Genomic DNA, 13,455 nt, shown 5'->3' on the forward strand with positions numbered 1-13,455 from the left:
CAGTTAGAGTGTACCTCATTATAGGCCCAGATACCTTCTCTTGTTGTTATTGTTTACTGTGATGTGGTAGTCATTTCCATTTTAATTCACCATTTTTTTTTCTTCTGTGACCAGGTGGGTGTCTAAATGAGGAGCCATCCTCCCTGTATGTTTAGACAAAATAAAAGGCCCTTCAATTACTGTTGCTTTTGTGGTTTGTTTGGTTTTTTCCTGAGCCCCTTTGTCCAAGGTCTTTTGGAGCTGCAGGGACAGTTTCCGCGTGCGTGGTTGGAGAGGAAGTGTCCCGGCACGGCAGCACTGCCAGGCAGCACCAATGCTTGATCTTCCAGAGCTGTTCTCTTTCCACTTCCACACCCTCTTTCCCACCCCGTGCCTTGCCACAAAGCATGGACATCTCCTCAGGGCAGGGCGTGAAGGCTTAGGCCTTCCTCCAAAGGTTCTTTCAAGAGCATTGTGAAGCAATTGCCCACAGATGGAAGCTCCAGTGTACAGATCAACAGTGTGGCTGTGCAGGGTTGGGGCAGGCTACTCCAACCAGGCTTCCCAGGAGAAACCTGAAGGAGCAGCAGGGCAGGGTCTGGTCTGTGCCCATGTGCGTTCGATGCCCTGGAGAACCTGCCTCGGGGCAGTCATCCTGGAGTAGCCCCTCAAAACCAGCACTGGTCTCTCATCCCAGCTTGGGTGAAGTGGGATGTACCCCAGTGAGACCAGACTTGAGGCCAAGTGTTCCTTGGGTTCCATGAGGGCCTGTGGGAATGCTATTTCCTTAAGGTTACTTCACATTGAAAGTAATATCCCATGGGAAACAGCCTGAATGCAGCACTTGGATGTGCTTCCATGAACGGAGCTCCCTCTGCCCATTTCTCATGACATGGGGCATCTCAGAGAAATGCAGATCGGGGTGACACGCTGCAGGGCTGAGGTGCCTCTCATCCTATGGGGGTGACAACCAGAAGCCAGAGAGACACTGTGACTCCTGAAGTGCCTCTGAGTGTGAAAAGGAAAGACCTTGTCAGCGAACATCCCTGGGTACGTTAGGAGTGCTCAAGGGCAGCCAGATGGGGACTCCTGATAGAACCCTCACATTTCTGTGTGTGACTCCAGGAACAAACTCCACTCGCTCAGGGAGATTCATCTCAGCGGCCTTGGACAGGCCCAGTGCAAGCGTTCCTGTCTGCTACGTCACCTTGGTCCGTGATTCCGGATTGTGCTCTCAAAAGTGCCAGAGCAATCAGAGAGGTTCTGGGGTCCTTGGAAAAGGCAGATGTCAAACCCATCTTTGGGAAAAGCAGGAATGAGAACTGGGAGAATAACAGGCAGGTCACGCTAGCCTGGACCCTACAGGGGGGGATGGCACAAGTGCTGCAGCCATTTCCAGGCCCTCGAATGACAAGAAATGTGTTTCTGAACCAAAATGGGAAAGGAAAGAAGGGCATGTTGTGTAGATGGAATCCTGCAAGGCCTTAGACATGGTCTTCTGTGGTGTCCTCATAGCCAGATGGGACTGTCTGGGCTGAAGATGTGACCCTGAGTGGGAAGTTGGCTGAACAACCAATCCCAGATGTCATCAGTGGTGCAAAGTCCTTCATGCAGCCAGTTACTCGTGGCATCCCCCAGTGACCAGCACCTGAGCCAGCACTGTCAAATGTCTCTATTACCACCGTGTATGATGTGATGGAGCACACTTTCAGCTGCTTTGTGGATGGTGCAAAGCTGGATGGAGGCCTTGACCATCTTCATCTGGTCCAGCCTGCCTTGAGCAGGGGAGTGAGACAAGAGGATGCTCAGAGCTCTCTCCAAACCCAAATTCTTCTGTGCTTGAATGCAGTGTCATTGCTCCTCTGAGAAAAATATCTTGGAACGAGAATCACTTTTTATTTTGTCCTCTCATTAAAAAGGACCCTAGGCAGGTGACAGGGAATGATCTCATTTCTCCAAGCTGGAGGATCTGTTCCGCTGAGTGAATTCAGGCATTTCAGCCTGGATCCTTAGACCTGGGGCTGGAAAGACATTCAGCTCTCTTCTGTCCCAGCCATGACTCTGTTCCAGGCAAAGCCTTTGCACACACGGGGGTTTGGACGCTTGGTCCCAGCTTTCCTCGTGGCAGGGATGAGCTGCCTGGTGCCACAGCTGCAGGGCTTCAGCCCCAGTGGGCAGCAATGCCCTCAGCCAGGGGCACAGGCAGGAGGAGCTGGAGCCGTTCCTGGGGCAGACAGAGCTGGGACATGGTCACAGAGCTCAAGACCAATGGTCTTCAAGGACAGTATTCTTTAAGCATCACAAGTGTCCAGACCAAAACCCAGTCTCAGCTTTAAAGGCAATTCAAGAGCCCCATGATGAGTGTTTGCTCTTTCAGGAACAGTTAAAGGAGAAATGGTATTTTATGTCCTTTTCAGAAATAGCAAAAATGATGAGCAAGGAAAATAAAGGCTGGTCACAGACCTTGTCCACTCCGATCCTACTTGTGGATGTCAGAAAGAGAAGGTGACTGGATTTTCCTTGCTCACATTGTGTCTCATCATCCTATGATCCAATGATCCAATATTTCTATGACTCGACTCTCTACGACCCAGCTCTTCTGTGACCCAGCTCTTCTGTGACCCAGCTCTTCTGTGACTCCCTCATGACCCAAATCTTTCATAAGCTACCTCTTCTCTGATCTGACTCATCTATGACTCGATGACCTCTTGTATGACCTGACATTTACATGACCCTTCTGTGACTCTTTTATGAACCAACTCTTCTATGATCCCTAGATCACCTGAATCTTCTATACACCTTCTGTGACTGAATTCTTCTGTAAACAACTCCTCTATGACCTGCCTCTTATATCAACCCACTCTTCTATGACCCCTCCATGACCTGAATCCTCTATGATCTGTGCCATCTATGACCCAACTCTCCTAAAACCCAAGCCTTCTATGAGCCAAACCTTCTGCGACCCAACTGTTTTCTCATCCTTCTACGGCTTTGTATGACGTGACCTACGGCTTTGTGACTTGACTCCTCTATGACCCACATAAACTGTGACTGAACTCTTCTATGAACTTTCTATGACTGAAGTCTTCAGTTACTGCTGTGTGAATCGACTCTTCCATCTCTTATATGACCAGACCCTCTGTGACTCAGCCTTCTACGACCCAATCTTTCTCTGACCTGCTTTGACCTGACTGTTCTCTGACTCTTTGGTGATGCGACTTGCTATGACCCAAGACTTCTATGATTCTCCTGTGACCTGACTCTACTATGACATGAATCATCTATGCTGAGAACACTTCTATGATCAGACACAGCTATGACCAGACTCTTCTATGAGCCGACTCTTCTGCGACCCAGCCCTTCCATGATCCACCTGGTCTATGAACCAAACCCTGCTATTAACTGACCCTTCTACGACCAGACCCTCTATGATCTGACTCCTCTCTGAGTTCTTTATGACCCAATTCTTACATGAGATGCCTCTTTTGTGGCCCAACTCTTCTATGACTCAACCCTTCTATGACCCGACATTTCTATGACATGACATTTCTGTGACTCAACTCTTCTATGACCCAACTCTTCTAAAACCCGAGCCTTCTCTGAACCAAGCTTTCTACGATCCAGCTCTACTCTGACCCTTCTATGGCTTTCTATGACCCAGCTCCTCTCTGATCCAGATATTCTGTCACCAAAACCTTCTATGAGCAATGCTTACATGACCAGACACGTATATTACCAGACTTTTCCAGGGCCTGACTCTTCTGTAACACTATGGCCCAATTATTCTATGACGCTTCAGGACCTGAGTCTTCTATGGTTCTTCTATGACTCATCTATGACCTGACCCTTCTCTGATCTGACCCTTCTATGACCATTCTCTGACTAAACCCTTCTAAAATTCAACAGAACTCTCACACTTCTATGACTTGACTCTTCTGAGGACCACTTTGTGACCTGACACCTCCGCAACCTGAGACTTCTATGACCCAACACGGCTATGAGAATCCTATGACCAAACACTTCTATGAACCTTCTAAAATGGAACTCCTTTATCACTTTTGTATGATGGGACTATTCTCTGACCTGACTTCTCACACCAAAGTTTCTGTCACTCTTCTATGACTGTGCACTTTTATGACCCTGCCCATCTATGACCCAACCCTTGTAGAACTCCATGGAGCTGTGTGAGAGCCCTGACTTCTCACAGAACTCCATGGGCCTGTGTTTAGAATTAAATGGAATAACTGCTCCCAATTTAATTCAGCAATGTGAGAATGTTCATGACACCAGCATCATTGTAGCCACATCCAGATCCACCTGCAGGGTCTGGGGGTCAGGGCTTGGCCATTCTGCTTCACCAGGCAAACCCAGGCTTTTCTCAGCATCACAGCTGCCTGCACAGTGCCTTTGCCTGCCTGCAATCATGGCCTCCAATCATCAGCCCTAACGAGTCCCTGGGGAGGCTTTGTCAGGAGCAATCCTCACTGAGACCAATTAATACTTCAAGACACTCTGAGTTCTGGTTTTGACTTCTTGAGATGTTTCTTCAGTCTCTTCTAAGGAGCTGAGATTCCAGGACTCATCAGCAAATCCACCCTGGGTCTCATTAAAATACAGAAAGCCTTAATGAGCTCTTTCTCTGCCTGGAGATTTCTTCAGGTCTTCAAGCCTTGTACAGCTCCATAGAGTAATTTTCCGGTGTAGTTAAAGAGGAAGATTTCAAAGTGCACCTAAGAAATATACATTCAGCTCCGAGAACAGATAACAGAAACATGGGCATTGATGCTGAGTGCCACCTCAGGAGGTCTGGGCAGCATGGAAAAGCATCCTTTGAGGTCTGACCATGAGTGGACAGCCCTGATCCTCACCTCCCCAACCTCACCATTTCTGGCAGTGACCCCATGGGACTTGCATCCCTTTTCCAGAGAAAGGGCTGCCTTGGGCTGCTCCTCTGCTGCTGAGCTGGGCTGGGCTCCTGGCACGGAGGGAGCTGGTGGCAAGTGGGCAGCGCTACAAAGAGCCATCTCTGGGCAGGAGCAGCTCCTCTGCAAAGCCCAGCAGGGCTGAGGGCACTGCCTGCAGGCAGCGAGGGCAGAGGAGGGAGGCACAGAGAGGGGAAAGGCAGGGTGGGGTGGGAGGAAAGAGGAGGCTTCATTTGGAGAAAATCTTCACAGCCCTTCTCCAGGTGAGTCTCTGGGTGCAGGACAATGCAGGTGCTGTTCCTGGAGGGATCTCCTAAAGCCAACACAGCCACAGCCTGTGGGATCTGTCAGGAGGGCTCTTGCTGTTTCTCCAGCAGAGAGAAAAACAGAGTCAGTGCTCAGCCTGCCCGGGGAGTTCCATGTGGAGGGACAGAGAGAAGGTATGGGGGGAAGAAGCACCTCCTGGCAGGAGAGGGTCTTTCTGCTTTCAGGAGGTGCTGTGTGAGTCAGGGCTGCTCACAGCTCCAAATGCCTTCAGGATATTTCTAAGAGGACATTTTAAAGGGAAGATCAGGGCAGAGATTACATTAAAGATAAGGAACTTCACTGAGTTTGCCTTTTCACTTTCCTGCCCTTGGGGAATTTCAGTGGAAAAGTGGAAAAATAAAGGCTGTCATGATTGAACAAATCAGTGAGACTCCTGAGCTGTGTCCTTGAGGGGTCAGTAGGTCTGATAGGAGCCTCCTAAAGTGTCTCCAGCTGCTCCTGTTCCCTCGGACACCACCAGCATCACCTCTGCTGGACCCACCAGGCTCAGTCTGTGCTGTCCTTTTCTGCTTATAAACAAGACCCTGTGCCCAGCTTTACCCGGCAAACAGGCAGGTTTGTGTAGGGCTGGGGGAGAGCAGAGAGGGTCAGATGGGGTCTGTGAGCACTGACAGGGAGAAGGTATGGGACAGGGAAACACCTCCCAGGAGGAAAATCTCCATCAGAAGGCATTGGATCATGGAATGAGAGGGGAATTCATACAGAGATGTTGTGGGAGGGAGAATTCAGAGAGCTCTGTGTGCTCCCCTCCAGGGCAGCCCCTTCCTCTGAGCAAGCCCCCTGCCTCCTCTCCCACCCAGCAAAGCCTCTGCCCTCAGGGCTCTGGGCTCCAGGGCTGAACCCCCTCCTCTGCAGCCACAGCTCCAGTGCCCTCTCCAGAGCACAGGGGCTGAGAGCAACTGCCCGGCAAGGTTGGTGTCTGGGAGGGGGTGAGCACAGCTGGGGAAGGGGAACACTGTCTGTGTGCCCGGCTGCCTCTGCCCTGGCCTCTCGCAGCCAGACCCTCACTCTCTTTCTCCCTCTTTCTCCCCTTGTCTCTGTTCTTGCTGTTGTTCTCTCATTCTCACTGCCAGGCTCTCTGGGGATGGGAGTTGCAGCTGTACAGTCCCCCACTGCCCTGGTGGCTCCTTTCCTGCCGTTGTGTCCATGGGAACCCGTGTCCCAGCTTTGCTCTGAGCTGTGAGGCTGTGGGCAATGCAGTCAGTGGGGCTGGGAAGGAGCTGAATCTCCTGTAATCAAATGCCATCCTGAGGAAATTTGTCTCTCCTTGAGGTTTCCTTCCAAGCTCTGAGCTTCCCTCCATTATGCAAATGTTTACCACAGCATCTTGGTGTTACCTGAAAGACTCATGGAGAGATGCAGAGATGCTGCAAGAGAGAAACTGTTGTTGGGTGTGTGAAAAGAGCCGTGTGTGCCCTGGGCTGAAAGTGGGGTGCTCAGACCTTAGGAAAGGGTGAAGCATTGAGTGGTGTGAAGTAGATTCCTCTGCTCTCAGCTGGGCCTGGTGTTTTTTTCAGAGGAACATGGGAGTGTGATCCCCCTCTGTGTCAGAAAGGTGAAATCGCAGGGCAGCTGAGACCAAGAGTGAGGTACAGAGCAGCTCCTCTCCCTCTGCACTGAGCCACAGGCAATGGTCTCACCTTGCAGGACTCCCTCTCTTCTCCCGGAGTGCAGCAGAGATGCTGAGAGGTTCTGACAGCCAAAAGCACTGTGCAGTGCTGATGCTGTGAGGCTCTTCTGCACCAGGAGCAGTTCCCCAGGACAAAGCTGATCCCCAGCAGTGTCCCCTGTCCCCACCGTCCCCATGACCCCCTGCTGCAGAGCAGGGCTGACTCCTCGCAGCCAGCGGGCAGAGGCACTGCTCCTCCCGGCACATTCAGCCGGCACCGAGCAGGGCTGCAGGCACGGAGCTGAAGGAAGGGCTGCGAGAAAAGGGACAGTGTGTGAGCAGCAGGAGAGGGGAATGAGAAATGGCTTTGATTTTGCTCAGAGACATCTCCCCTAATTTGTCACTCTCCTTTCATCCTGTGACAGTGCCCCATGTCCAGAGGCAGCCGATGTCCAACAGCAGCTCCATCACCCAGTTCCTCCTCCTGGCATTCGCAGACACACGGGAGCTGCAGCTCTTGCACTTCTGGCTCTTCCTGGGCATCTACCTGGCTGCCCTCCTGGGCAACGGCTTCATCTTCACCACCATCACCTGTGACCACCATCTCCACACCCCCATGTACTTCTTCCTCCTCAATCTCTCTGTTCTTGACCTGGGATTCATCTCCACCACTCTCCCCAAAGCCATGGTCAATTCCCTCTGGGACAAAAGGACCATCTCCTACTCAGGATGTGTTGCCCAAGTCTTTCTATTTATCTTCTTTTTTACTGCAGAGTATTCTCTTCTCACCATCATGTCCTACGACCGCTACGTTGCCATCTGCAAACCCCTGCACTACGGGACCCTCCTGGGCAGCAGAGCTTGTGTCCACATGGCAGCAGCTGCCTGGGGCGCTGGGTTTCTCTATGCTCTGCTGCACACGGCCAATACATTTTCCCTGCCCCTCTGCCAGGGCAATGCTGTGGACCAGTTCTTCTGTGAAATCCCCCAGATCCTCAAGCTCTCCTGCTCACACTCTGACCTCAGGGAGGTTGGGCTTCTTGATGTTAGTGTGTGTTTATTTTTTGGCTGTTTTGTTTTCATTGTGGTGTCCTATGTGCAGATCTTCAGGGCAGTGCTGAGGATCCCCTCGGATCAGGGACGGCACAAAGCCTTTTCCATGTGCCTCCCTCACCTGGCCGTGGTCTCCCTCTTTATCAGCACTGCAGCGTTTGCCTACCTGAAGCCCCCCTCCATCTCTTCTCCACCCTTGGACCTTGTTGTGTCAGTTCTGTACTCAGTGGTGCCTCCAGCACTGAATCCCCTCATCTACAGCTTGAGGAACCAGCAGCTCAAGGATGCAGTGTGGAAACTGATAACTGGATGGTTCTCTGAAGCAATGAACTGCTCATCACCTTCTTCATAGCAGTTATCCTGCAACTCACAGCAGGATCAGACAGGCCTCTGTATTTCTTGTTGGTGTTGCTAGTTTATTGGGATAATCTTGTCATCCTGTCTATAATTCACTGTCTTCTTCTTTTTACTTTTCTTACTGATTGTCTGTGTAAATGAGGAGCTCTGCTCTCTGTGTGTTTCAACAAAATAAAGGAATATTCAATGACTTTTGTTTCCTGATATCTTTTCTTCAAGTCATTTTTGGAGCTGCAAGGTCAATTCCTGTGGGCATGGATGGAGAGAAAGAGTCCCAGCACGGCAGCACTGCCAGACACCAGCGCTTGATCTCCCAGAGCTGTTGTCTCTCCCTTCCACACTCTCCTCCTCACCCCTTGCCTTGCTGGAAGGCCTGAGGGCTCTGAGCTTGGTCACAGCGGTGCTGCGAGGCAGTGCTGTGCCCGCAGGCAGGGACGGGCAGTGGGCACTTGTGGGACAGAGCTGCCTCCAGAACAGCCTTTCCAGAAAGAGAGGGGATCTCCTCAGGGCAGGGCATGAAGGTTTAGGGCTTCTGCTTAAGTTTCTCTTAAGAACGTGACCAAGGAAGTGACTCAGAGATGAAAACACCAGTGTCCAGCTCAAGAGTTCTGGTGTGTGAGGCTGGGACAGGCTGCAGAGCACTTGCTCTTCTCCAGGGACATCTCTTTCCCCAGGAGAGCGTCTCCAGGCTGGCCTGGCTGCCAGTCCTGGTTCCCTCTCTGTGCAGCCCACAAGGCCACTTTTATGACCCAGCTTTCTCGGTTTGGGCCCTTCTGTGTCCTGACCCTCACATGACCCAACTCTTTCATGAATATTTTATAACCTGACTCTCCTGTCACCCTTCTGTGATGCGACTCTTTAAAGACCCAACTCTTGAATTATTCGACTTTTCTATACCTCTACTCTGAATTGACTCTTGTGTGACCCAACTCTTCTATCACTCTTCTGTGAGCCTGCTCTTCTATAATCCCACTTTTCTATCACCTTTCTTTGACCCAACTCTTCTATGATCCTTTTCTTCTATGACTCAGTTCTTCTACGACCCGACTCTTCTGTGACCCTTCTGTGACCTGACACTTCTATCACCTAACAGTACTATGACCCAGCTCTTCTCTGACCCAACACTTCTATGATCTGACCATTCTACCACCCTTCTATGACCTGACCCTTGTACGACTCTACACCTCTATGACCCTTCTATGAAACATTATCTATGACGCTACTCTTCAATGACCTCATTTTTCTATTACTCTTCTATGACACGACACCTTCTATCAGCCAACTCTTCTATAACAATTCTATACCCTGAGTCTTCTTCAGTCCCTCTGTCACATGACCCTTCAATGACCCAACTCTTCTATGACTCTTCTATGACCTCTACACACCTCTGACCTGACCCTTCCATGACCCGACTCTTCCATTACACTTTAATGACCCAGCTCCTAAATATTCTATGACCCCACACTTCTATGACTCTTCTGTGACCTGACACTTCTAGGACCATTCAGTGACCACCCCCTTCTGTGACCTGAACCTTCCATGACATGACTGTTCTCTGACCCTTCTATAACCCAACCCTCGTATCACCCGACTCATCCATGACCCTTCTAAGACCCAACTCTTCTATTTCCTGACTCTTCTACAGTCTTTCTCTGACCCAAATCTTCTATGATTTTTCTATGGCCCCGACCCTCCTGGGATCCGACTCTCCTTCGATCTTTCTATGAAACTGCTATGACACGACTCTTCTATGACCCAGTTCTTTTATGACCCACGTCTTCTTTGACCCCAGCATTCTATGACCCGACCTTTCTATGGGATCTCATAGTCAATGAGCCAACCAGGTGCCTTCTGCTGGCCTGTCAGAGACACTGCCAGATGTGAGCTTCAAAGCACAAATCCCAGCCATGGGTCAAGGGCTGACCTCTCTGCTGCTTCAGAAATCGGTGACCTCACAGTCTCTTTCCCAGCCATGTTCCTGCTGTTGGCCTGTTCCCTCCAGAGGGAGAGGTGACTTCACAGCCCCCTTCATGGCCTGTGCCTTCCTACTGGGTGATGGGTTCTTGAGACACACTGGGCCACATGACACGTTGTCCACCCAAAGGAATGGCAGGAAGATGTGCCAGGGGAGGTTTAAGTTTGATATCAGAAGAAGGTCCCTTCACACTCAGGACATCCTCTTTCAGCTGAAAGAGGGGACATTGAGATGAGACCTCAGGAAGAACCATTTCCCTGTGAGGGTGGGGAGGCACTGGCTCAGGTTGCCCAGAGAAGTGGTGGCTGCCCCATACCTGAAGGTGTTCAAGGTCAGGTTGGATGGGGCTTGGAGCCACCTGATCCAGTGGGAGGTGTCCCTGCCCACGGCAGGGAGGTGGAACAGAATGGCCATGAGGTCTCTTGCAGCCCAAACCATCCCATGATTCCACAATCCCATACACCATGTCCAAAGTAATTCAGTTCCTCAAATATATACAAAACCCCACCCCACCACACAATTCACGCTGTGCCTGATCAAATGCTACAAAACGCATTTTATTTTTAGCACAGTCCATCATAAACTACACAGTGGGAACTGTTCCCATATCCACAAGGCCTGGAAATCAGCTGGGGGTTCACTGCAGGCGACGGAGGTAGAAGCGGAGAGACTGCAGCAGCTCTGAGACACACTCATTGAGTGTGTCTGTAGCAGCGTCACGGCCAGCTGGGCTCTGGCTTCTGCTAGTGATCCGCCTGCGCAGGTAGTAGCGCTGCTGTGGGAAGCGTCTGCAGGGCCTTCCCATGAGCGTCCACCTGCACACGTGATTGGAAGGGCTAAGGACGAGCTCCTCATCCATGTCATCTGCCTGCCCTGAGATCAGCAGGCGCTCCAACGGCTGCCGGCAGACGGGGCAGGTGTTGCTCATCGTGGCCCAACGCTGGATACACCCAAAGCAGAAGCTGTGCAGGCAGTAGGCCACGTAGGTGGCATTTGTAACCCCTTGCAGGCAGATGGGGCACTGGGAGCCTTCTGCTGCCTCCACCGGCCCTGCCTGGGGCCGCTGGCTCCTGCCGCCATCCCTCACAGCAGAGCTTCTCTCCGCGCTGGCTCCATCGGTGCCCGATGCTGAGTCCTGCCAAGAGAGACGTGCAAAGTGTTAGAGCGTGTCTGGCAGAGGCACTCGGGCATCCAGCCCAGCGCAGGATGCACAGGGAGCAGAACTGTTGGAGGCACAGCATCCCGGAGCTGCCACCTCCCAGCTGCCCGGGCAGAGGGGACAGCGGTCATCCAGCTCCGTGGCCACGCTGTCCCCATGCTGCGGCGGCTGTGGGAGCTGGTGCTGGAGCAGCGGGTGATGCACAAGAAAAGGAAGAGAGGCCACAAGCATTGGGTGGCCCAGGGAGGGCAGGAAGGGATGGCCAGGTCCTTCCAGAAGGAAACCCTCCCAGCTCCCCAGGGGGAGGTGTCCCCTCCCAGCTCACCTCTGCTGCTGCGAGCTGCAAGGCCCTGGGTGCCACGGCTGCCTGAGGCTGGCAGGGTGCGGAAAATCCTCCAGCGTTTTCAGTCTCTGGCCTTTCCTCTTCCAACAGACGAGGCAGCCTTTGAGGAACCCCTGCTGCTGGTTCCGGTGATGATTCCTCCCCTGCAACTTCCTCCTGCTGCTCTGTCCTAGGGCCTGTTGCTCTTTGCTCAGGACAGACTCTACGCTTCTTTATGCGGGAGTAGATCCACCAGCAGCCAAGAAGTCCCACCGCTGCAGGTACAGCACAGCCCAGAACATGGCGCAAGGATAAAGGCATTTTGCAGAGCCTCAGCTGATCCCTAGAAGGAGAAACAGAAACCATGGTCAAATGGTCACAGAGAAGTTAACAGGAAGGCTGAGGTTCCATAAATGCCTTCAGGTGGCGTGAAGGAATGCCTGCAGCAAGACGCCCAAGGATGGACAGGCCTGTCCTCAAGACCAGCACATAGAACACTTCTGAACCAGAGGTGATCAGCTGGGACAATCCAGACCCAGTGTGGAGCGCTGGATGCCCCAGGGCCATTTCCCAGCACGCAGGGCCCCGTGCAGCCCCACACCAAACCCAGAGCTGAGCCAGGGCAGAGCTCACACCCTGGAGGTGCTCGTCCTGTGCCACCAGGCACTGCCTCTGCCTTCTGGCATGGCCGGAATCCGGTCTAAGGGTCCCACCTGGATCAAGGCACGGCTGGAGAGCTGCAGCTGGGACTGGAGACTTTCCCAGCTTGCTCACGTGTACCCACAGTGGGTCATGATGAGATTAGGACACCAAGGGGAGAGCAGGGGTCAATCAGCTCTCCCAGTCTGTGTCCTGACTGCATTGATGGAAGACTTCTGACAAGGACCAGGGAGATGAGTACAAGAAGGAATGTACACGCTTGCCTCCCTTCAAAAGAAAGAAACAAATAAAACACTAAGGAAGGTCAGCTTCATCTCCTGGATCACATCAGGTTCCCAGCACAGCTTGAAGCCTCCCTGTTTCTCCGGCCAGGACAAACAACCCTCAGTGGACACATCCTTCTAAGCTCAGGCATGTTTGCAGCACGACGTACTCAAGGAAGCCAGAGAATTCCCTCTCAACATGCAAGAAGTGAGTTTGGCAAACACTTGGCTCCAGATGCTCAGGGCTCCCTACACTCAGGAAGGTCCATTCAGGGGTCCGGACTCTTCAAGGCTCCACCAAAAGAGAAACCAGGACGACGCCCAAGTGTTTGAGGCCCCGTGCTCTGCAGGGACAGACCTGACCGTGCTGCCTTTCCCTCCCTCCTCTGCCTCCCGGCTGGAGAGATTATGATGCCAAACCAAAAAGCAGTGGAAAATCCAGGTTAGAATTAAGGACTGTACTGAAAGATCCCAGAGCAAACAAGCAGGGAGATAAATTGGAAGGGAGCTTCAGCATCCAGGCCAGGATGGCTCCCTGCACAGCCTGGAGTCAGCGATACAGCATTCAGAAACAAATCTGGTCGGGGTGAAGGAGCACAGAGCAGGGCTGGCACAGTTACAACCAAAACAGGAACCCGCCTAGGGCTGGGAACGTCTCCATGTGGAAAAGTCACCAGGAGCACAGGCTTCCAGGTCCTTGGAGGCACCAGAGCAGATGACGGCAGAACCCTCAAGAACTGGAGCCCGGTGTTCAGGGCCCCGTTGGACGGGGCCTTGGGCAGCCTGAGTCAGTGGGACGTGTGCCTGCCCATCACAGGGGGTGGATTTT

At 52.2% G+C, this 13,455-nt stretch overlaps 2 protein-coding genes across 2 annotated transcripts; one reads left to right on the forward strand and one right to left on the reverse strand.

The window, feature by feature from the left end:
- Positions 1–4,908: 4,908 nt before the first annotated feature.
- On the forward strand, positions 4,909–8,242 carry LOC128850587 (olfactory receptor 14A16-like). The gene is made up of 2 exons (XM_054055544.1): positions 4,909–4,975; positions 7,263–8,242. Exon 2 carries the CDS (start codon positions 7,286–7,288, stop codon positions 8,240–8,242), a length of 957 nt encoding a protein of 318 aa, XP_053911519.1. The 5' UTR covers positions 4,909–4,975; positions 7,263–7,285.
- Positions 8,243–10,859: 2,617 nt separating this feature from the next.
- LOC128850588 (E3 ubiquitin-protein ligase Topors-like) lies at positions 10,860–12,497 on the reverse strand. Its single transcript, XM_054055545.1, has 3 exons — positions 12,478–12,497; positions 11,707–12,046; positions 10,860–11,357 (listed from the first exon to the last, which is right to left on the reverse strand). The coding sequence occupies exons 1-3, from the start codon at positions 12,495–12,497 to the stop codon at positions 10,860–10,862; spliced, it is 858 nt and encodes a 285-aa protein (XP_053911520.1).
- Between the last annotated feature and the right edge of the window lie 958 nt (positions 12,498–13,455).

The sequence above is a fragment of the Cuculus canorus genome, unplaced genomic scaffold, assembly GCF_017976375.1.
Source record: "Cuculus canorus isolate bCucCan1 unplaced genomic scaffold, bCucCan1.pri scaffold_105_arrow_ctg1, whole genome shotgun sequence".
NCBI classification, from domain to species: Eukaryota; Metazoa; Chordata; class Aves; order Cuculiformes; family Cuculidae; genus Cuculus; species Cuculus canorus.

Bases quoted from the DNA above. Each gene is read 5' to 3' on its own strand.
- LOC128850587 (XM_054055544.1), top strand. From the start codon at position 7,286: ATGTCCAACAGCAGCTCCATCACCCAGTTCCTCCTCCTGGCATTCGCA.
- LOC128850588 (XM_054055545.1), bottom strand. From the start codon at position 12,497: ATGACCCACTGTGGGTACAC. The intron at 12,047-12,477 runs GTGAGCAAGCTG...TTCTCCTTCTAG, and splicing joins ATGACCCACTGTGGGTACAC to GGATCAGCTGAGGCTCTGCA. The intron at 11,358-11,706 runs GTGAGCTGGGAG...CTCTCTTGGCAG, and splicing joins TGCAGCTCGCAGCAGCAGAG to GACTCAGCATCGGGCACCGA.